This window comes from Diceros bicornis, chromosome 32, assembly GCF_020826845.1.
Source record: "Diceros bicornis minor isolate mBicDic1 chromosome 32, mDicBic1.mat.cur, whole genome shotgun sequence".
In the NCBI taxonomy this organism is placed as follows: domain Eukaryota; kingdom Metazoa; phylum Chordata; class Mammalia; order Perissodactyla; family Rhinocerotidae; genus Diceros; species Diceros bicornis.
In genome coordinates this window covers 19,993,655-20,016,958 of record NC_080771.1, presented here as the reverse complement: position 1 = coordinate 20,016,958, position 23,304 = coordinate 19,993,655, and the positions used below count along the sequence as shown (strand labels likewise).

General features: G+C 44.1%; 2 protein-coding genes across 8 annotated transcripts in view; one reads left to right on the top strand and one right to left on the bottom strand.

The window, feature by feature from the left end:
• Positions 1-13,296, bottom strand: part of PRMT7 (protein arginine methyltransferase 7) — a 44,565-nt gene extending 31,269 nt beyond the window's left edge. For 4 of the 6 annotated variants that reach the window (XM_058528092.1, XM_058528095.1, XM_058528097.1 and 1 more), the window contains exons 1-4: positions 13,203-13,295; positions 10,948-11,125; positions 7,732-7,768; positions 679-828 (exon numbers count right to left, since the gene is read on the bottom strand). In XM_058528092.1, coding sequence (XP_058384075.1) covers positions 679-828; positions 7,732-7,768; positions 10,948-11,042 — 282 coding nt within the window. In that variant the 5' untranslated portion in view covers positions 11,043-11,125; positions 13,203-13,295. Of the gene's footprint in view, positions 1-678; positions 829-7,731; positions 7,769-10,947; positions 11,126-13,079; positions 13,104-13,202 lie in introns of those variants that run through there. The other 2 variants (XM_058528094.1, XM_058528093.1) reach the window with 2 other exon arrangements.
• A 3-nt stretch (positions 13,297-13,299) lies between these two features.
• SLC7A6OS (solute carrier family 7 member 6 opposite strand) lies at positions 13,300-20,697 on the top strand. Of its 2 annotated transcripts, none has more exons than XM_058528115.1 (5): positions 13,300-13,573; positions 13,695-13,973; positions 18,145-18,348; positions 19,288-19,414; positions 20,555-20,697. In XM_058528115.1, the coding sequence occupies exons 1-5, from the start codon at positions 13,379-13,381 to the stop codon at positions 20,683-20,685; spliced, it is 936 nt and encodes a 311-aa protein (XP_058384098.1). In that variant the 5' UTR covers positions 13,300-13,378; the 3' UTR covers positions 20,686-20,697. The 2 variants fall into 2 exon arrangements, with proteins under 2 accessions (XP_058384098.1, XP_058384097.1); XM_058528114.1 differs by having other exon boundaries at positions 18,145-18,373; positions 19,280-19,414.
• Positions 20,698-23,304: the final 2,607 nt, after the last annotated feature.

Sequence of the window (23,304 nt, the reverse complement as noted above, 5' to 3'; positions counted from 1 at the left end):
CAAAAAACTGCTACCTTATTTAAGCCACTGTTATTTCAGGACTTTGTTATTTGTAACTCAATCACCATATGAATCAAATTTTGTAGGGTTAAGTGTTTAAATACAAGCCCCCTTCGCCAAAAGCTTGGAGAAATATACACCAAAATTTTAACAGTGGTTAACACACTATTTTTATTTTACATTTACCAAATTTCCTATAATTATATGTATTATTTACATTATCAGAAAAACAACATATGTTTAATGTTTTATTAAAAGAAAAAAATGACACTGCCAAACTATCGGTAAATGTAAAAAGATAGCTGGCTCTGTAGGGACATTTAAGGTAGTAGATCTCAACCTTGCTATACATTCAAAAATCCTAATGCCCAGGCCACCATCCCAGAATAATTACATCAAAATGGGGGGGGCGGGGGGTGTTCAGCATCAGTATTTTTTAAAGCTCCTCAGTGATTCTGACATGCAGCCAAAGATGAGAACCACTGTTTTCAGAGGAGAAAACAAGCTCCTGGAGGAAGGAACTGTGTCTGACTCAGCTGTATATCCTCAAAACATGGCCCTGTGCTTGGCACAGAGTACTCAATGAATGTTTGTGAACAAATGGATAGGCAAGGTGCAAAGGACATAAGGGACTTCCCACACAAAACACGGGACACACACCTGAAGAGTGTAGCTCACCTCAACGGCATAGCAAAAGTCGGCACCTGCCGTGACCGCCATCATTGACAAGAGTCCAGTGCCGGTGCCAATGTCAAGAACCAAGGCCTTCTGTCCTCTGTCCTTCACCCTGCTCACAGCAGCCCGGATACCCTGGTAATATTTTATATTCTAAGAGGAAGGGAGAAGCAGCTGTTATTTCATGCCAGTTATGATAAATAAGTAGAAAGGTACTTTGTGAAGTTCTTCAGTCACGGTTGGCAGCAACAGTGTAAGTCATGACCCTGTGGCCTTTCCAGCCCCCTGAGGAACAGCACTGGCTAGCTGAGTCGGGCAGGCCTTGTGAGACTCCAAGAACACTGATTCAGCCTTTTGCCCTTACTAAGCAATTGTCTCTCCCCTCCACACCCACTCTTCTATACTCAGCTTAGAGTTGCTGGGACTGGAGCTCTGCAAACGACATTCTCCTTTTTCCAGCTGTTAGGTATAGACAATGGGGAAACTAGAGAGCGACTGGAAGGTAGAAGGGAGAAAGCTTGTTCCCTTCTGTATGGCTGCTGCTCTCATCAGTGTCCTCCAAGGAGTAGCAGCTGGTTCTGGATTCCAGCTTCTCACAGGACTCCCCTAACCAGCCTCTGGCCCCTCAGAGGTAGCAGCAGCATTTGAGCAGCGATCCCTCTCAGAGACCTTTCCTCCACGCTTCTAGGTTCTGGAAACCCAATATTCTCCCTTCGTTTCCTCAGTCCTAGTCGAGGTAACTGCTTCCTGCAATTACTACCACTAGGTTACCTCAGTGCTTCCATTTGCCTCCCAGTGCTCCCACACCTGTGTAACCAATTCCCTCTGTTAAATTCCCTTTTTGAAATATGCAATGTGGCTTTTGGTTTCCTTATGGACTCTACTTCATACAATCTTTGTCTAAAATATATTTTACCCCTCAGGAAATAATTTCTTTGCATTGTGAAGGTTTTTAGCTCAGGTCTTTTGTAACTTAAACAGATGTATCTTTCATCTGTACCAGTTTGGCTGAATAAGTACCTTGATTCTCTGCTGAAAATAAATGAAAGTGATGGAAAACTTTTTTTTTTTTTCTGGTGAGAAAGATCAGCCCTGAGCTAACTAACATCTGTTGCCAATCTTCCTCTTTTTGCTTGAGGAAGATTGTCCCTGAGCTAATATCCAGCCAATCTTCCTCTGTTTTGTATATGGGACACTGCCACAGCATGGCTTTATCAGCGGAACATAGGTCCACGCCCGGGGTTCTGAACTCATGAACCCTGGGCCCCCGAAGTGGAGCGTGCAAACTTAACCTCTACGCCACCGGGCTGGCCTGGAAAAAACATTTGAAAATCTTTTTAAATGCACTGATGACCCAGCAAGTTAGTAAGGAATATTAAGAGGCCATACACCTAAAAATGCTTCCACTCCCAGCCGAGCCTTAAGATGACTGCCCTACCAGCCGACACCATGATCACAGTGTCTGAGAGACCCAGAGCCAGGGATCCAGCTAAGCTGAGCCCAGATTTCAGACCCACAGAAACTCTGAAATAATAAATGTTTTAAGCCATTAATTTTTGGGATAATCTGTTACGCAACAGAAGATAACTAATACAGGACTGGTTTATATTCTCTGACCACAGTGCAATCAAGTTAGAAATCTCAATAACAAAAATATAACTAAAAAAAAAAGAAATTTTTGAACATTAAGAAATTCTAAACTCACAGGTAAAAGACTACATCAAAGGGGAATTAGAAAATATCTAGAACTGAATAATTTTTTTTAAATTACATATCAAAACTCATGGGATAGCTAAAGCAATATTTGGAGAGAGGGGCCGGCCCAGTGGCACAAGCGGTTAAGTGCACGTGCTCCGCTTTGGGGGCCCAGGGTTCACAGGTTTGCATCCGGGGTGTGCACCAACGCACCACTTGTCAAGCCATGCTGTGGCGGCGTCCCATATAAAGTGGAGGAAGATTGGCACGGGTGTTAGCTCAGGGCCAATCTTCCTCAGCAAAAAAAGAGGAGGAGTGACATCAGATGTTAGCTCAGGACTGATCTTCCTCACACACACTCACACACACACACACACACACACACACACACACACACACACAGTGCCAAAAAATATTTGGAGAGAAATGTATTAGAAAAGACAAAAGATGAGGTAAGTATCCACCTCAAAGAATTAGAAAGAGAACTGTAGTATAAATTCCAAATAAGTGGACAAAATTAATGAATTAGGAAACAAATTTAAAATAGAGAAGATTGACAATGATAAAAGTTACTTATTTCAAAAGACTAATAAAATCAACGAACCTCTGGTAAGACTAGTTCAAAAAACAAAAGGTAGAGGGAGAGAAAGTTACAGGGGCTGGCTCCGTGGCGTAGTGGTGAAGAGTGTGTGCTCCGCTGCTGGCGACACACTGCTGAACGCCCGGGGTTCGGATCCCGGGCGCACATCGACACACTGCTTCTCAAGCCATGCTGTGGTAGCGTCCCACATAAAGTGGAGGAAGATGGGCACGGATGTTAGCTCAGGGCCAGTCTTCCTCAGCAAAAAGAGGAGGATTGGCATGGATGTTAGCTCAGGGCTAATCTTCCTCACAAAAAAAAAAAAAAGTACAAATAACAGTGGGGACGAAGGGGATAAAGGAGGCAGGAGTATCAGTACATATACTACAGATATCAGAGAGATTCAAGGATATTATGAACAACTTTTAGCAAATAAATTTTAAAAATTCAGACTAAGTGGACAACATTGTACTGCAGGTTCTAACCAACACACTAGAGCAAGAAAAGATGCATTAAGGTCTAGAAAGAAAGAAAGAAAACTGTTATCATTCACAGATGAGACGAATGTCTCTGAAGAAAACCCAAAATACCTGCAGATAATTATAAAGTAACAGAATTTAGAAAGACTACAGGATTCCAAATCAATCAATAAATACCAATTGGAATTTATACATCAGCAACAGCCTTTAAAACCTTGGCAAAGGGAAAGATTTCTAAAACAAGAGACAAAAAGCACCAACCAATAAAGGAAACCTAAGATAAATTTGACATTAAATTTTTTTTTTCCCCCCAAAGCCCCAGTAGATAGTTGCATGTCACAGCTGCACATCCTTCTAGTTGCTGTACGTGGGACGCGGCCTCAGCACGGCCAGAGAAGCAGTGCGTCGGTGCGCGCCCGGGATCCAAACTCGGGCCACCAGCAGCGGAGCGCGCGCACCTAACCGCTAAGCCATGGGGCCGGCCCGACATTAAATTTAAGAAGTTGGTTTTATCAAATGAAAAAACCCACAAACTAAAAGAAAACAACTGCAACACATATAACTGCCAAGTGACTGGTATCCAGAATATATAAAGAACTCCTATAAATTACTAAGTTATAAAAGAGGAAACATGAATAGCCAATAGAGAAATGAAAAAAGCTCATACTCAGCAGTAATCAGGGGAATGCAAATTAAGACTACAATGAGAGACCAGTTTAAACCTACCAGATTGTCAAAAATACACAAATTGGGGGCCGCCCCCGTGACTTAGCGGTTAAGTGCGCATGCTCCGCTACTGGCGTCCTGGGTTCAGATCCCGGGCGCGCACCAACGCACCGCTTCTCCGGCCATGCTAAGGCCGCGTCCCACATGCAGCAACTAGAAGGATGTGCAGCTATGACATACAACTATCTACTGGTGCTTTGGGGGGAAAAAAATAAATAAATAAAATTATTAAAAAATAAAAATAAAAAAATAATGGGTTCTTATATCGTGTAATTAGATTTAAAAAAAAAAAAACACACACACAAACTGGTTAATACCAAATACTGGTGAGGATGTGGACCAACAAGAACTATCATACACAGGTGGTGAAAATGTAAACTGGCTTGATCAGTTTGGAAAAGAATTTGGCACCATCTAGTAGAGCTAAACACACCTGATGGCCAGCAATTCCATTTCTAGGTACACACAGCCTACAGAAAAGTGTGCATATGCAGAGTTCAGGTACTGGAATGTTCCAGCAGCACTACTTACAACAGAAAGAAGCTGGACACAACCCCAAAGTCTATCAACAGAAGAATGGGCAAGTAATGATATATTTATACAATGGAGTCTATAGAGCAGTGAAAATAAATGAACTATAGCTACATGCAAAATGGATGAATCTCAAGAACAATGCCAAGCAAAAAGGCAAGTCACAAAGAATAAACACAGTAGGATTCCATCATACAAAGTTCAAAAACAGGCAAAACCAAGAATTTATTTTTTAAGGATACACAGTAGGTGGTAAAACTACAAAGAGGGGCCGGCCCCGTGGCTTAGCTGTTAAGTGCGCGCACTCCGCTGCTGGCGACCTGGGTTCGGATCCCGGGCGCCCACCAATGCACCGCTTGTCAGGCCATGCTGTGGCAGCGTCCCATATAAAGTAGAAGAAGATGGACACGGATGTTAGCCCAGGGCCAGTCTTCCTCAGCAAAAAGAGGAGGATTGGCATGGACGTTAGCTCACAGCTGATCTTCCTCACAAAAAAAAAAAAACAGGGGTCAGCCCCATGGCCTAATGGTTAAGTTTGATGTGCTCCGCTTCAGGAGGCCTGGGTTCAGTTCCCAGGCACAGACCTACAACCATTCATCAGCAGCCATGCTGTGACAGCAACCTATATACAAAATAGAGGTAAACCGGCACAGATGTTAGCTCTGGCCAATCTTCCTCAGCAAAAAAACCACATACACTTAACATACAGACCCAGCAATTCTACTCTTATATATCTACCCAAAACAAATGAAAACATGTGTCCACACAAAGACCTGTATGTGAATGTTTACAACAGGACTATTCTAAATAGCCAAAAACTGGGAACAACTCAAATATCTATCAACTGGTAAATGGATAAACAATATACAGTCTATCTACATAATGGAATAGTACTCAGCAATAAAAAGGAATTAACACTGATACTTGCTCAACATGAGTGAACTTCAAAAACATGAAGGAAAACTGACACATAAGACTATATATGGTATGATTTCATTTATATGAAATTTCTAGAAAAGGCAGAACTATAGAGACAGAAAGCAGATCAGTGGTTGCCTGGACCTGGACACCAGGATTGACCGCAAACAGGCATGAGATAATTTTACGGGATAATGGAAGTGTTCTAAAACAACAACGAAATATAAGGCACCATGTAAAAGTACAGAGAAATATTTGCATCTTGGCTCTGCCACTAACCAGAAAGTTCTGACTCCATTCTCTCAAGTGTAGAATTAAGGAGGAGAGAACAGAAGTTAAAGGGTTAAATAATGAAGACTCAGTAATGTTCTGCCAAGGAGTTTGAATTTTACCTCAAAAGCAGTGAGGTCGCTGAAGGGTTTTAAGCAGAGGAGTAAAATGGTCAGATTGGCATTTCAGAAAGACCCCTTGGGCTGCTACATAGAGGAAGGGAAAGAGGGACCAACACCAATAAATGAGAGCTGAGCAGGAACTGGGGATGAAAGATTAATGGAATTTGATGACAGACTGCAGGATCAGATGAGGAAAAGGGCACCATCTTTCTGGCTTGACCAATTGGATGGATGGCAATCCCATATGTCCAAATCCCCTAGAAGCTGGGGCAAAAAGGACCCTCTTTGTAGAAGACACTAAAACCAGAGAGGCTCACAGCCTCAAGAGTCCAATAGGAAGCCAAGACCATTAAGCTAGAGAGGAGCTGTCAAAAGCTAAGAACAATGCTTGTTCCAAATTCTATAATTCCCCAACAGTTCATCAAAGGCACTCAGATTTTTGATGAAAATTAGGGAGGCACCTAGCCCCTCTGGTGCCTACACACTAACAATGCGTAAGAAGATCGTTCTGTCACGGTGTTTCCAAGAAGCAGGTAAGCTGAGCAGTTAACCAGGGCTGAGGAAGGAGACTTCACCACCAATACAGCCTCGTGACCAACCCTAACACATGCCCTGACCCTCACCTGCCTTGCACTGCTCAGTTTTTAAGCTTGGCCCTGCATCCTTCTCTTTCAAGCCTCCTAGCTTCTTTTTTTTTGTTTGTTTTTTATAATTTTATTTATTCATTTTTTTCCCCCAAAGCCCCAGCAGACAGTTGTATGTCACAGCTGCACATCCTTCAAGTCGCTGCATGTGGGACGCGGCCCCAGCATGGCCGGAGAAGCCGCATGTCGGCGCGCGCCCGGGATCCGAACCCGGACCGCGAGCAGCGGAGCGCATGCACTCAACCGCTAAGCCACGGGGTGGGCCCATCAAGCCTCCTAGCTTCTGAACCATCCCAATGAGATCAACTAGTTAAGTACTCTCGTAGAACAGGAAATTCTGGGTTGCTAACCATCATAAGAACTACACTGTTCCATAACTCAAACAGGAAAAGAAAACTCAGATGAAACAAAAATGAAAGAGAAAAGGTGAAACGTAATTCTGCAATGAAAGCCAAATGTGCTTTACAAAATACAGTCTGCAGTGACCTCTAGAGGTTTTATTTTAAAATCACAAACTGACTACAGAAGGTGAAACATCATGTAATTAGAAAATTTTTATCTAGAGGAGATCATAGACAGCATATCCCACTCATTTTTTTTTTTTTTTTGGTGAGGAAGATTAGCCCTGAGCTAACATCTGTTGCCAATCCTCCCCTTTTTGCTGAGGAAGATTGGCCCTGGGCTAACATCTGTGCCCATCTTCCTCTACTTCATACGTGGGATGCCTGCTACAGCATGGCTTGATAAGCAGTGCATAGGTCCACGCCCGGGATCCAAACCTGCAAACCCTGAGCTGCCAAAGCAGAGTGCACGAACTTAACCACTATGCCACCAGGCCAGCCCCTATCCCACTCTTTTTTTAAATCCTAATAAACGACGTCCGCAGAGGTCCCATGTTTTCTCCAAGATCACACTCAGGTCGATAGCAGAGCCAGAGGTAGGATTCAGCCTCCTGAGTGATTTCCCAACCACTACACCATACTGCCCCTCACCATCATTCTAACATCACGCCTCCAGAGGGAGATTTTAACCATCTTGTAATGGAAGGTTTCAAAATGCCACATCAAAATAATGGTTTCCTTTCCACTTACTCTGTCTTTGTCATGTAGCATATCAGCATAGGATGATCTAAAAAAACAAAAAGACAGGTCAGAAACCTCTGCCAATAATGATATATACATCACATAAGAGTATTCACATATATAAATGCATTCCAAAATCAGATGGAACAAACATCCTGGCTCATTTTAAACTATTTTAATAAAGTTATAAACTGTCATTCTCTAGTACTGCAGAAAAAAATCTCAGAGACATGTTTATTTTCAGAAAAGAACCTCAGACCTAAAAATGCTCTGGTAGTTAGCCCTGTCACAGTAATTTCACAGCCACTAGCATACTAATCACAGCATACATCATACGTTCTTTCACCCAGGCACAACTCAGACTCAATTTGTCTAATACTTTACATAACCTCACATAAATTTGTACATTGGGATAATCACAGATGTAACACTGGGAAAGGAAGTGGGGCTTTGCAAAGTACATACTTGCTGTATACATGAGGGGTATCATGCCCGACACTTTCCCTTACGTCATCAGGGAAAACTAAGAGTTCACCAAACTAGAGTGTTAAAGGAAGGAGAGTTGCTTATCCATATTTTCTACTGTAGCAATTTACGGATTTGAAAAACCTCTGGTGATGGTCAGGATGAGCCCCCAGAAGTCAGCAGGCCCTACACAAAGATGCTTTCTGAGAGTTCTCGGTGAGAGGTAAGGCACCCTCACTACACACAGGACTTCCAGTTTTGGGTCAACATCAGAATCACTGGAGAGCTTATTTTAAATGCAGATTCCCAGGATACACAGAAAGAGACTCTGATCCAGAAGGTCAGGCTGGAGTCTGGAAATCTGCACTTGAACTGGTGCTCCAGGCAACTTTGACAAAGGCATTCTATACTCCACACTTTAGGAGCACCCCACTAAAAGAATAGGTTTCTTTTATGGCATACCAAGGTTTTTACATCTGAACTCACCTGAGTTGAATGATGTTTAGTTGAAATCTGGCCCTTTCTACCTTTCTCCACTTTTTAAGAGGCATTTCCACTCCCCATATTCTCTCCCTCATCACTCACTCCCCACCACTCCACTGACCTCACTCTCCCTAAGCACCACCAGCTCACTCCCACTGCTAACATCCAGGATTTCTCTGACCCTGCTGGACACTCCCTCTTCCTGAAATGCTCTCCTCTTTCTACTCTATGGCCATTCCTTCCTGGTTCTCCTGCCTCCACAGCCATTCCAGAATTCCTTCTTCAGACCTTTACCTTTCTCATTACACACCCCCTGAGAGCCTGCAACCTCTCCCAGTTTCAAGTCTCACTAACTGCAAATTATCTCCAGATTCACATTTATCTGCCCATTGGCATCTCTATCTGGATGTTCAAACCCAAATACCTAATCTCCATCACCTTCCCCGCCCAACAAAACCCATTCCTCCTGTGTCCTCCCTCTCAGGAAACAATAGCTCCATCCACCTAGTCACTCTAACCAGAAATCTTGGTGCTTCTTGAATTTTCTCTCTCCTTCCATCACTGCATCCATTGAGTAACTAAACTCAAGCTCCCTCAGAGCTGTCTCCTCCTCTCTCCACCTCTACTGCCTCAGCTTTGGGGTTGCAATATCCATCCAGAGGGTCTCTGATCCCTCCAACCCACTTTCCACACTGCTCTCAGTGAGTGTTCCAAAATGCAACCTGATCTTTTTTCTCTCCTGTTTAACATCTCAATCATTGAGAAAACCATGTCCAAAATCTTTAGAAAGAAGTAATATTTTTGAGCCCTTATTCTGTACTAGACATTGTATTTCATTCAATCATCAAACAATCCTAAGACAAGGGTATTATACAATGAGATGTATACTTTTATATTGAGACTCAGAGAAGTCAATGACTTGGCCAATGTCAGAGTTAAGAAGTGACAAAGCCCAGACTCATACTCATGTTCCTCTTCCTGCATTATGCTACCACCCTTCACAACAATCCCTGCCTACCTTTTCTTTTTCTTTTTTTTTTTTTTTTGTGAGGAAGATCAGCCCTGAGCTAACATCCATGCTAATCCTCCTCTTTTTGCTGAGGAAGACCGGCTCTGAGCTAACATCTATTGCCAATCCTCCTCCTTTTTTTTTTTCCCCAAAGTCCCAGTAGATAGTTGTATGTCACAGTTGCACACCCTTCTAGTTGCTGTATGTGGGACGCGCTGAGGCCGGAGAAGCAGTGCATCCGTGCACGCCCAGGATCCGAACCTGGGCTGCCAGCAGCAGAGCGCATGCACTTAACCGCTAAGCCACAGGGCCGGCCCTCCCTGCCTACCTTTTCAGCATCCTCTCTCACCACAGGACTTTTTTTTTTTTTTTATAATTTTATTTATTTATTTATTTATTTATTTTCCCCCAAAGCCCCAGTAGATAGTTGTATGTCATGGCTGCACATCCTTCTAGTTGCTGTACGTGGAACGCGGCCTCAGCATGGCCGGAGAAGCGGTGCCTCAGTGCGTGGCCGGGATCCAAACCCGGGCTGCCAGCAGCGGAGCGCACGCACTTAACCGCTAAGCCACAGGGCCGGCCAACCACAGGACTACTTTTGCACCACACTCCAGCTACAATGAACTGCCAGCCACTCCCCAAACTAGCCCATCAGGAAGTTTACGTGTAATCCCCGCAGCTCAGAAAGAAATCTCCTTCCTTTTGGGTTTGGGAAACCTGTGTCATAATTTTTTATATGTCTGTCTCTTCCACAAAACTGCACATTCCTTGAGGACGGGAACTCTGTCTTCTTTATTTTGGTATTCACAGCCCTAGCACAGTGCTGGCATGTTGTACGCACTAATGATTGCTAAATAACAGTAACTCACAAACTTTTAAACATCCCTTCCAAGAAAAAAAAAATGCATTTTTCACTTTTTCCATTCAAGAGAATTTAACCATACAATGAATGTGTCACCATCTCAGTGACACAAGTAAATGATTAATTTCATAAACTCTACTACTACTGAACCTTGGGTCCTCTTTGCTCCCCTAGACAGATGCCCTGTAAGGATGCTACACAACGTCTGACTCTCCACACAGGCATGATTTTGCCTAACTCCCACACAAACCTAGCTGGCTGAGCAGACCTGCTCACGACCATCACCTGCCCTGATCAGAAGCATTGGGTGACAGCCTACTCCACATCCAGATTGGATTCCAAGGCATCTGCTTTGAGATCAAGTGCCCCATTCAGCTGTAGCCAACTGCGAACAAACCCTTATTACCTTGCAATCTCCTGATTGTAATCATAGTGCTCATCCTCCTCCAGCCACTCCATGGATCCCGTGGTCGGATTGGCTCGCCCGCAGAAGACCCTCATGGTGCCAATCAGCTCCTTAGTTTTACTGTAGAAAAGCAGGCTTGCCAGCTCACTTCTTGTGGACAGGACTGATCATCAGAAATCTATTCACATCAGAATGCCCAAGAATGTAGAGAAAAAAAATTTTAAAAGATAAGAAAACAAACGAAAACAGAAGTCAAGAAATTGATAAAAATGTCAAACCACTGAAAATATTTGTTAATCAATATTTTAATCTTTCCAGCAGGAGTTATTTGGTTTTATATTCTGCATATAACATCAAAAACTGTAATAAATAAATTCATAAAGCTATTTGGAAACTTCAGCAGTCGTCAGTGATTCCAGCAGGGTCAAATGAGCCTCAGAGGAGCATCTGGGTGCAGCCTCAGGCAAAGGCAGGTAAGAAGGAAATAGGGCCAAGGAAGGGACTAGTTAGGAAAGGAGAACAAAGAGAGATGGGGGTGGTGGTAAAGGAGTGCCACCAATACTGCCTCAGGATATTAAACACTTAGTTTAAGGAAAAATACAAAGATAGAGCAATTCAAACAAACTAGGAAAACCATCTAAATAAGTAATTCACAGCTATATGCAAACGTGGATAATCCCAAGAATATAATGTTGAGCCAAAAAATAAGCAAATCACAGAATACATACATGATTACATTTATATAAAATTTAAATTTATGCAAAACAGAACAATATATTCTTCAAAGATCACACTAAAAAGTGGTTACCTCTAAGAAGGACGGGGAGGGGCCGCCCCGTGGTGTAGTGGTTAAGTGCACGAGCTCCGCTGTTGGCGGCCCGGGTTCACTTCACGGGGCGCACCGATGCACTACTTGTCAGGCCATGCTGTGGCACTGCGTCCCATATAAAGTGGAGGAAGATAGGCACAGATGTTAGCCCAGGGCCAGTCTTCCTCAGCAAAAAGAGGAGGATTGGCATGGATGTTAGCTCAGGGCTGATCTTCCTCACAAAAGAAATAATAAAGTATATTAAAAAAAAAAAAAGGTTATAGAAAGGCTCTCTTAGGAAGGTGGCATTTAAGTTGAGACCAGCAAGATAAGCCAGGTTAAAAGTTGGAGAGGGGTCTGGCGCAGTGGCCAGTGGTTAAGCTCAGCGCAATCTGCTTTGGCGGCCCATGGTTAGCAGGAATTCATCTGGGCACCGACCTACACCACTCATCAAGCCATGCTGTGGAAGTGACCCACATACAAAATAGAGGAAGATTAGCACAGATGTTAGCTCAGGGCCACTCTTTTTCAAGCAAAAAGAGGAAGATGGGCAACAGGTGTTAGCTCAGGGCCAGTCTTCCTCACCAAAAAAAAAAAAAAAAGAACTTAAAAAGTTGGGGAAGAGTAGTGCTTATATTTCAGGAATCCTTACCCCAGCTTTTCCAAGAAAAGGCCCTAAGCGGGGAAAGAACTAGGTGCATAAGCAAAAACCGACAAAAACCTGAGTGACTGAAGCACTCTGAGCAGAAGAAATGATAGGAGATTAAGGGTGAGATTCCGCAAATCACACTGAGCCATTGCAGCTTCAGAAAGGTTTGGATTTTGTTCTAAATGCAGTTCGAGACACTCAAGGGTTTTAAGCAGAAAAATATCCATGTCCAGTGTATGCTTTTACAGGGCTGCTCTTACTAGTGTGTGGTGAAGAGACTGGTTTCCAACTACTCAGAACACAGTGACTGGGAAAGGAAAGCCCACCAGCAGTTCCACGAATCAGAGAACCCTGGCCCAGTTAGGTGTGGTGGTTGTGTTACCCCGGCTCCTGGCCCCGTAAGACATTAACCACAACGCTGCTCAGAACAAGTCTAACACGTTGGAGCTCCATATGATTAAGGCTCTGGGTCTCCGTTGCAGAGGGGTGGCGCCAGGTAATATGATCCAGGTCCCCGCGCAGGTGCTCCGCCACGGGCCCAGCAAGCGGCAATCACCCGACAGCACGGTAGAGCCGGGGCCAGCCTAAAACCCGGCTCTCCCGCCGGCCCAGGCGCTCCAAGCCGCCCCACGCAGACTCTAGAACAGTGCTCGAGAATCCCGAAGAGATGCGTACCCCGAAGTCCGCGTACGCCCACACCAGGCCCCTACGCCAGAGCTCTGGAGCTGAGGACAGAATGCTGGCTGCACCCGGGACTCCAACCGCGAAACCACCTTCCCCTCCCGCCCAGCGCCTCACCAGCCACTGGAACCGCTCCATTCACTTCCGCCTCCACCGCCATCTTGCCACGCTTGGCGTCCGCGGGCGGGACTCCCAGCACCCGCTGAGCGTGCCGGGGCCAGGGCCCGGAAGCGGATTTTGAAGGCTCTCCCATCGCAACCCACGCGTTCCCACAGTGCTCTGCGACAGCAGCTATGGAGGCCGGCAGGACAGCTGTGCTCCGCGTGAAGCGGAAGCGCAGCGCGGAGCCTGCCGAGGCTCTTGTCCTCGCCTGTAAACGCCTCCGGAGCGGCCCAGTCGAGTCGGCGGCCCAAAAGACGCCCCCGGAAGGTCTGGAGAGAGCGGCGGAGAGTAATGTTTTCCAATTGGTGGCCACGGTGCGCTCCCAGGTATTGGGCGGGGATAGAGCGGTGTGAAGGGGATCTTAAGGCGCAGCCGGGCTGAAAGTATATCCCTGACCCCTTCACGAACCCCTGCTTACGCTGGCTCCCTTCCCTTACCGCCCCCCAGGAAGAGCCAGTCCAGCCGCTCGTGCGGGCCGCCCTGCGCCCATCCCAGGGCAGCCAGCAGCGTATCCGCCGCGACCTCCGCGCATCGGCTCAGGAGATCCGGCGGGAGGGCCGCTACAGGGTGGTCTCTAGCCGCCGATCCTGGGGGATTCCCTCGGGTGGCCTGGAGTCCGCGGATGCGCCAGGAAACCCAGAAGATGCCGAGGACGCAGGCTTTCAGCTGTTCGACCTGGTCCACGAGGAAGGAGACCTAGAGGCCGCCGCCGCGGTCTCGGGCAAAGTGAGTACAAGCCCGGAGGCGAGCACTGGGTTTCGGACCGATAGTGTCGAGAGTCTGGGCGTTAAGTCAGCGCACAGTTAATAGGATGCACACGGCTTCACCTTATTGATGAATGATTCATCCGGTCTGATAGCCTCGTTTTACAGGTTAGCTTATCCATTCACCAAGTATTTACTGAGCGCCCACTATGTGCCAAGCATTGTCCTTAGGTTCTGTGGATATAGCAGTGAGGACCTAACATTCAGGTAGAGAAAACAATAAAATAAATTCAATGTCAGTTGGTGATATGGACTATAAAGGAAAAAAAAAAAACAAAGGAATAGTGGTTCCATTTCAGAGAAGGTCTCACTGAGAAAATGACGTTTGAGTGAAGACTTGAAGGAGGTGAATTGCAGGGCTTTGTGGATATCTTGGGGAGAGGCATTCCAGGCTCAGGACCTGCAAGTGCAAAGGCCCTGAAGCTGAATTTGACTAGTGTTTTCAAAGTGCTTGTGCCTGAAGCCCAATGAGCTGGGGGAGAATAGTCAGGAATTTGAGGACAAGATGCCTGCCGATCCTGTAGGTACTTCTAAGGACACATTGCCTTTCATCCTGAAATGGGGAATTACTGGAGGGTTTTGAGCAAGGTAAACATAGAGAAGATGGGAAAACTCATCAAAGGGAGGTTTAAAGGACTAGTCCTGGCTAGCATATCAAGTTCAAGGTAGATTTAGGTCTAAATGCAAGTCTTCTCACCTTTAATCAGTGTTCTTTCCACTACATTACATTTACTAAATTTGTTTTGTACCTCACTTCCAAAAAACAAAGTCTACATGCAGTAAAACTATAGAAATAGAAAATTCTCAGCCTATGGTATGTCCCCTCTTGATAAACATTAAAAACAAAATTCAGGGGCCTGCTAGGTGGTGCAAGAGGTTAAGTGCGCACGCTCCGCTGCGGCGGCCCGGGGTTCGCCAGTTGGGTTCCCTGGGTGCACACCGAGGCACCACTTGTTAAGCCATCCTGTGGCGGCCTTCCGTATAAAGTGGAGGAAGATGGGCACGGATGTTAGCCCAGGGCCAATCTTCCTCAGCAAAAAAAAACAAAAAGAAAAAAAAGAGGACGATTGGCATTGGATGTTAGCTCAGGGCTGGTCTTCCTCACAAAAATAAATAAATAAATAAGATGGTTAATTTAAAAAAATTCACTCCTTTTAATAGTTTTTGAAGTTTAAAAAATGAAGTTTTAATCCAAAATATATCAATCAAAAAATATTTAATTGGGCCGGCCCCGTGGCTTAGCGGTTAGGTGTGCGCGCTCCGCTACTGGCCGCCCAGGTTCAGATCCCGAGCGCGCACCGACGCCGCTTCTCCGGCCATGCTGAGGCCGTGTCCCACGTACAGCAACTAGAAAGATGTGCAGCTATGACATACAACTATCTGCTGGGGCTTTGGGGGAAAAATTTAAAAAAATAAAAAAAATAAAAATTTAATCATGGTGCTAGTATACCTGGATCACAATTTGGGCATGATGTCTGTAGCCACATCTTTTCCCAGGTCTAATTCCAGACTGATTGATGAGTTACAAATCAAATAATTTTTAAAAGTAAACCAATGTTCAATGGAATTGAATCAATTAAATAGCTCATTCAATTTTATAAGAAAAACTAGTAGGTAAACTGGTGAAGGATGTGAACATGGATTTTTCCCAACAACACAATACAAACTGTAAAAACATCAAAAATGTTTGCCCTGGGCCTGCTTGTGGCATAGTGGTTAAGTTTGTGTGCTCCGCTCAGGCGGCCTGGGGTTCACAGGTTCGAATCCCAGGCGCAGACCGACGCACCACTCATCAAGGCATGCTGTGGCAGTATCCCGTATACAAAATAGAGGAAGATGGGCACACATGTTAGCTCAGAGCTAATTGTCCTACAGCAAAAAAGAGGAGGACTGGCAATGGATGTTAGCTCAGAGCTAGTCTTCCTCACACACACACACAAAAAATGTTTGCACAGAGTAATTATTTTTTAAAAAAACATGTATTTGAAGTTGAAAGCAAACTTCAGGTTTTGTACATACCAGACTAGCAGGGGAAAGGTTGTTGATAGCACTGCTGGCAAGGCTGTGATCAAAATGTACACAATTGTAGTGCTTAAAACTGATGGAAACCTTTTGGAAAATAGCATGGCTTTACATGTTGGGAATCCTAAAAATAGCTTGGGACCTATTTTAAAACTATTTAAATTATATTTTTATTGTTTGGACTCTAAAGCCATCCAAAAATCTGAAGAAATTTAAAAATTAGTGACAGCATTCCTATGCCATATTACAGTGGGTTTCTCTTTAAAGTGATACCATGTAAGTTTTAAACAAATAAAGTACTGTTTAATAGGAAATCTTAAAAAGTGAAAAGGTTCAGTTCTTTTCCTTTTTTTTGGTGAGAAAGATTGGCCCTGAGCTAACCCCTGTTGCCAATCTTCCTCTTTTTGCTTGAGGAAGAGTGGCCCTGAGCTAACATCTGTGCCCATCTACCTCTGTTTTGTATGTGGGGTGCCACCACAGCATGGTGTGATGAGTGGTGTAGGTCCACACCTGGGATCCAAACCTGCAAACCTCAGCCACCGATGTGGAGCACACTGAACTTAACCACTGAACTGGGCCGGCCCCTGTTCAGTTCATTTGATCTAGTAATCTCATCCCCAGGATTTATCCTAGGGAAATAATTCAGCAGAAGCAAACAGCTATGGTATTAACAAAAGCTGTTGGCTTACTAAGTAACTACTATGCATCAAGTACTGTGCTAAGACTTCTTATATTTTCTTTTAACTCATTTAATCGTCACAAAAACCCTATGAGGTAAGTACTTTTATCCCCATTTTTCAAATGCAGGAAACTACACATTCATTGCAATGTTGTATATAGAGGCAAAAAATTATGTCTGAGAAGTTGACATATACAATTGCCTGGACCATTACATTTTTAGATAACCATGAAGACTGGAAAGATGGGAAAGTACTTAATGTGTTTAATGGTAGAAAATGTTATATATAGTATAATTGAAAATATGGGTGAGCATACACATAGACTAGATTTAAAAATAATTTTTCTTTTATGAAAATAATGTATGTTCATTATAGGAGATATGAAAAAATATAGCAAAGTAAAAAGTAAAGGGGGGAAAGCACCCATTTTACCCCCATCACAAAGGTAAGTTGAGTAAAATTGGTTTGTTATCTTCTGAATATAAAATTGTGTCTTACATTTTTTCTTTGGCTAGTCTTTGTAAATATTTTAATGGCTGCATAATTTGGTGGACTGAGAGCTGGGGACTTGTGAGTTGGAACCAGAACTTTCCTTGTAAATAGCTTTGAGGTTGGTCGAGAGTCTGCACAAAAATTGACATCTCTAGTTCTTTTTGAGTTTGGAGCAAAGAAGAATAAATTCCCTTTAGCCTGTAAATGATAGAGAGCATTGGTCTGCCCTTGTCTGCCTTGGCTGTGGGATGCCTCCAGTATGGCTGTGGGATGCACAGCCTCCTGTGATGAACCTGGCAAGAGGGGTCATTTGCAGCATGTCCCCCTGGTTTCCAAATGACCTGTGCTGCCCTGGATAACACAGCCTGTTGGCACTGGAGTACATCTTAACCTGGGTCAGTTCTATTCGAGGGCAATCCATCTTGAGCTGTTCTTTCTAGCAGGAAAAAGATTATAGTGAAGTCTACTCCTGGTTTGTGATTAAAAGCAGGATGTCAGCGTGGGCAAGCTAAGCGGTGAGTGATGGCTTGGGAGTCAGCCATAGAGGTACTGCTGTGGGCTTGCGGATCCCCAGGGGGAGGACATCACACCAGAGGAGCTCAGAGAAAACATGGGGGCAAGAGTAGTGAGCTCTGCTGGCCTCCCCTCTCCTCAGGCCAGTCTCCACATGTGCTTTCTTGTATCAGCCAAGCACAAAAGAGCAGGAAGCTATCTTGTAAGTTTCTATCTCAAAAGAAGAACCACACGTTAATTTTTTACAGATAATTGTTTTTTATTTTCATAGCTAATTAAGAAGAGACTAGTAGGCCATAAGAATAAGAATCTTGAATTCAACATAGAGAATTGTAAGGAGGCTTCCTTCACCCAACTCGTAGGTTCTTTCTCTTAGAACATCCACGTTTTGGGTCATGCATGTATCATCTGCTGTTTTCTTTACAGACATCTGATCCAGATGTGATTCTCTGCAATTCTGTAGAGTTGATTCGTGAGCGGTTGACTATATCTGAAGATGGACCAAGAGTCGGGCACCAGGAGGAACAGAAGGATGACTATGTGTATGACATTTACTACTTAGAAATGGCTACTCCAGGATGGATTGATAACATCCTCTCTGTACAGCCATACAGCCAGGAGTGGGAGCTGGTAAGGGAACCCAGGAGGGTGAGAGGTATGAGGCAGCCTAAGCAGTTCTCTAGTCAGGGTGCTTTGCCTCCCTGGGTTCCAATCTTGATCAACATTGTTCTTAGTTCTTGCTTAAAAGGAAAAATTTATTCTAAATGCCTTCTAGGAACCTGGGTTTAGTGCAAGGAATTTGGGGAAAAGACAATCTACATTGACAATTTTTGCTTTTAATGAATCTTCTACAAAGTTTGCAACATCATCTTTATTGTTTATACTTATCCACTCTCAGGGAAAAATGTATCTGGGCTTATAATAAAATAAAGACAGAATACAACCAGAAATTCTTAACATGAATGAGAACAAAAGCTTTTTTTTAATTGTATCTTAAAAGGGGGAAAACATTGGGTTAAGAAAGCTAACATCCTGACATCATTATTCTTAAATTCTAAAATGATTAATGAGAAAAGTTAAGGTAGTACCTGTCATACTCTTATTATGAAAGAAGCAACTTATCCCATACCTGCACTACAACTATAGTCTCATAGTCAGGCCCCCACCTCGAACCATTGCATAGCCTGCCTTCTTGCACCCCTCACACTTGGATTTTGGTTCTGACCTTTGGCATCACCCATAATCCGTCTCCCACCTGGCTGCCCTTTGGGAGTTTGAAGAACATTGCCATCACCTGCTCAAAGCTGTCTCTTCTCCCCACCCTGGTACATTCCTTTCTGGTGGAGTTCAGACTGTCCCACCACGAATGTGGCACATGGAGCTGGACTCTGAGTGGAGTAGGGCTACTGTCTCCCTTTCATAGTCTAAGGTTGCTACAGCCTCTTGTGCAACAGAGTCAGACTAAAATGACTCTTAGATGATATCTCCAAGTTGGTCTGCTAATAGCTTCCACCAGACCATAACCTTAGAGGTTTTGACTTATACTCATGTTTGTGTTGAGATGTGCAGGTGAATGATGACCAACAACCAGAAGACATTTATGAAGATGAAGATGATGAGAACAGTGAGAATAATTGGCGCAATGAGTACCCAGAGGAGGAGGAGGAGAACAGTGATGGAGATGAAGATTCCAGAGGTAGGTGGGTGGCAGCTCTGAATGGGGAGGGACTGATGGGATCCAAGACTGAGGTATGAGTATGGTTGACAGGTACGTCTTAACTGGCTTTCCCTCTCTGCCATTGAGTTCCAACAGCTCAACCACAAGCTGTTGAAGCTGTAGGAGACCCAAGGACCAGTGTTTGCAGGGGGGCTGCTGGGGGTGTAATGTCAGTCAGGCCTGGGCTCAAATCCTTAGTTCTGTCATTGCCTAGCTGTGGGTCTTGGGCAAGTTACTTCATCTCACTGAGCTTCATTTTCTCTCCAGAAAATGAGAAAATATTGCAACAACTGGAGTGGTTGGGATTAAGTGAAACATCTAGCTCGGTGCCCCTTTCCCTGCTTCAGCGAAAGTATTGAAGAGGTTCGCCAATAGGAGTAGGCTCAGGGTTTTCACAAATCAGTTATCTAACCTCTTAAGATGTTGCTGCATTTACAACTGTTTTAGAAAGACACAGCACAGACATGGTACCTGGGAGGAAGAGGAAGGAAGGATACTCTGGCAGTACAGTTCCTTCGGTGATTATGTTCTAAGTGCCAACAAAAAATTTCTTGCGGGCCGGCCCCGTGGCTTAGCGGTTAAGTGCACGCGCTCTGATGCTGGCGGCCTGGGTTCGGATCCCAGGCGCGCACCAACGCACCACTTCTCCAGCCATGCTGAGGCCAAGTCCCACATACAGCAACTAGAAGGGTGTGCAACTATGACGTACAACTATCTACTGGGGCTTTGGGGGCATAAATAAATAAATAAACTTTAAAAAAAAAAATTTCTTGCTGTCTGATAACGGAGGAACAATCAAACTATGGAATATTCTATTGGGGTAGTGCCTATGATGTGTTAAAAGGAAAGGGGCAAGGTGCAAAATTATATTTGCAATATGACTATAACTATTATAACAAAAAAAAATCCTATACTTAAAGGAGAAATGACAAAATACTTCAATGTTGGTTTAGATAGTAAGAATATGATTTTTTTTAATTGTTCTAAATTCTCTTTATTGAGCAAATATTTGATAATGGGAAACCAAAAAAAAAACAGACCTTTTTGAGAAGGGAAGGGGCTCTCATGCTCACCTAGGAAAGTATACAGTTAGAGCCCATGCCTGTTATCTCATTCTAGGCTCCAATGAATTCAACAGCCTCAGTGAAGAGGAAAGAGGCAGCAGCAGACCACAGATGTGGAGCAAATACCCTTTGGATGTGCAGAAGGAGTTTGGCTACGACAGCCCACATGACCTGGATTCAGACTGATGATCCTGTGATATTCATGAGATTCTATCACAGACCCTTGAGGGCTCTATGACTGCAGTGTCAGCTGCCCTGATAACATCCTCTCGGGTTTCCTAGCTTAACACATGGAAGGAAAAAGCATGTCCAACAGCACTATCCTACCAGTGAAAACTTGTGCTAAAGGAGTGTGTCTTTTCTACTAACATTAGGGCCCCTTTGCTTCAATCAAAAGTGACCTTACAGTCTGAAAAAGAAAAAAAAAAAAAAGGCTGTAAAAATGAAGTTTCCTGGCCCAGGCATTTTCCCATTCTCCTACACTGAAGCCCGTAAGTGGAGGAGAGGTTCCTGTTTCATCAGCTCTGAGACTCAGCTTTCCCATACCATCAGGTCACCTGCCTCCAGTAAAACCCTGTTTCTTTTGATAGAGGGAATCTAGAAGAGCTACAGTGGATCCTTTGTAGCATCACAGACTGGATAGTAATGGCCATTAGGAAAGGAAGTAGAATCTGCCTGAGCTGTGAGAAGTTTTAACAGCTGTCTCTACCTCCCTGTTTCCTGACTCTGATAATGCTTGTAAAGATTGCTGTCTTCCGTTGGCAGTGGTGCCAAGGAACAGAGTATATATGAATGTGATACTCTGTGTTTAGTAAAAACTAACTTTAAATATGCCAGCAAGTAATTCCTTTAAAACCTTTTAAATCTGAATATTATCTTAAGTGTTTTCCTGCTGTACTCTCTCTCCCCCTCCCCACCCCCACCAAAAAGGCGGGTTAATGAGACAGAAGTTTCAGAATTGACCTTAGACACTAAGGACTTAAGGCAAGTGAGGAAAAGAAAAGCACATCCTGAACTTAGCTTTCCATTAAGAAATGTTTATTCACAGCACTCAGCAAAAACAAACTGCCATCAACAGGACCAGTTTTGTTAACAGAACTTGTATCTCTTGTAAACAAATTCTCTGTCTCTACTGTTTTCCAAACCACATACGCCTTAACACTGACGAAGTTGACATTTATTCTTCTAATGTAACATTGTCCAATATAACTTTCTGCAGAGATGAATATGTTGTATATCTGCACTGTGCAGTAGTAGCCACTAGCCACATGTGGCTGTTGAGCACTTGAAATGTGATTAGTGCAACTGAAGAATTAAAATTTTAATTTTATTTAATTTTAACTAGCTCCATGTGGCTAGTAGCTACTGTACTGGACAGCACAGGTCTAGGGAAACTACACAGAACCTTCGATTCAGGCTGTACCCTCTTGCCCTGTGGCACAGACTCACTATCATGTGGGAAGGTGAATCACACAGGGTTATGTCTTCTTTCTACCTCTTTTAAGATTTCATAAGCATCTCTACTTTTCCATCCTGCCTCCACCCATACTTTTACTTTATGTTCATTTTGTAAGTCTACCTACGTTAGTTTCTATCTACATGGAGTTGTTAAACCTGCCAAAGTGATTAAATTCTATGTGTACGTGTACTCAGGCCTTACTATGGCAGCTACAGCAACAGACAATTGGTTTCCCACCCTAACTATCCACAAAGGTATAATACAGTGTTGCAAGTTAACAGGCAGCAACTTACATATCTAATACTAGTCTTCTTAGTCTCCTGTAGGCAGAGAAACAAAGGATTAAGAACCACTCTGTGACATTATAATGTGTCCACTGCTGTTTGTGTACTCATTAAGGTTTGCCAGCATTAAAGGGCTGACAACTTCACAAACTGTCCTTACTGCAAAAGGGATTAGCACACTAGGAGAAGGATTGAAGGAGATGAACAACAAAGACCTTGTGGAAGTTAATTCCACCATGAAGCTTGAGTGCTGTAGGGAGTTGCTGGCTTCCCTCCCACAGAAGGGTTCCTGGGAGAAATCTGTATCCAGTACAGAGGGGAAGAATGCAATCACCATCCAGTAATGACAGGAGGATGACATGGCTCACTAAGCAAGCACTAGGGCACCTGGGGTGTGAGGCCCTTCCTTCCCCCAGAAGCCACCGGGGGGCAGCAAGTTCCTGGGATTAGCTGGTCATTTACTTAAGTGGAAAAAGCTAAAGCCTAGGTCAGGGATCCTCAAGACAAGCACGCTCTGCTTAAAGGATTAGCTCCAGAGGCTCCCTGGGATAAGTGCCAGCTGGCTCAGACAGGAGTCATGTTTACATAGTCTAGGCAAGTCAGCCTTCGCCAAGACTCCCTGCTGTCACGCAGGAATTTGCTGTGCAAATCCCCGACCCATAACAGTAGGAATGTCCCCCCATATTCTCACAGATGCATGCCCTGAACCAAAGGCACCTATGATCATGCTCCCCTAAATTGTCTTTATTGAGCAAGTATGACCAACGTTACCCCCTTGTCTGCGACTGCAGCCAGTTTGGTGGAGAAGAAGGGTCAGACAGGGAAATTACCTCGTAGTTCTTGTCTTGACCATTGACCAATCCAAAATTTAAGGACAAGAAGCCCATGTCCTTAAAAATGTGCCAAGCCAGCAGGTTCTTCTGGGCCCTGAATGACAGTGTCCAGGGGCATCCCAGAACAGTTGTACGATCCAGTGCAGCCATGTTGCCCATAAAGGAATATCCATTAGGCCAAACCTACTGCTCTGGCCTGACCTGGGTGCTAAAGCACAGCCTGAGCACC

Coding starts and splice junctions, on each gene's coding strand:
- SLC7A6OS (XM_058528114.1), top strand. CDS start 13,379: ATGGAGGCCGGCAGGACAGCTGTGCTCCGCGTGAAGCGGAAGCGCAGC. Junction 13,974..18,144: donor CCGCCGCGGTCTCGGGCAAA/GTGAGTACAAGC, acceptor TTTTCTTTACAG/ACATCTGATCCAGATGTGAT. Junction 19,415..20,554: donor TGGAGATGAAGATTCCAGAG/GTAGGTGGGTGG, acceptor ATCTCATTCTAG/GCTCCAATGAATTCAACAGC.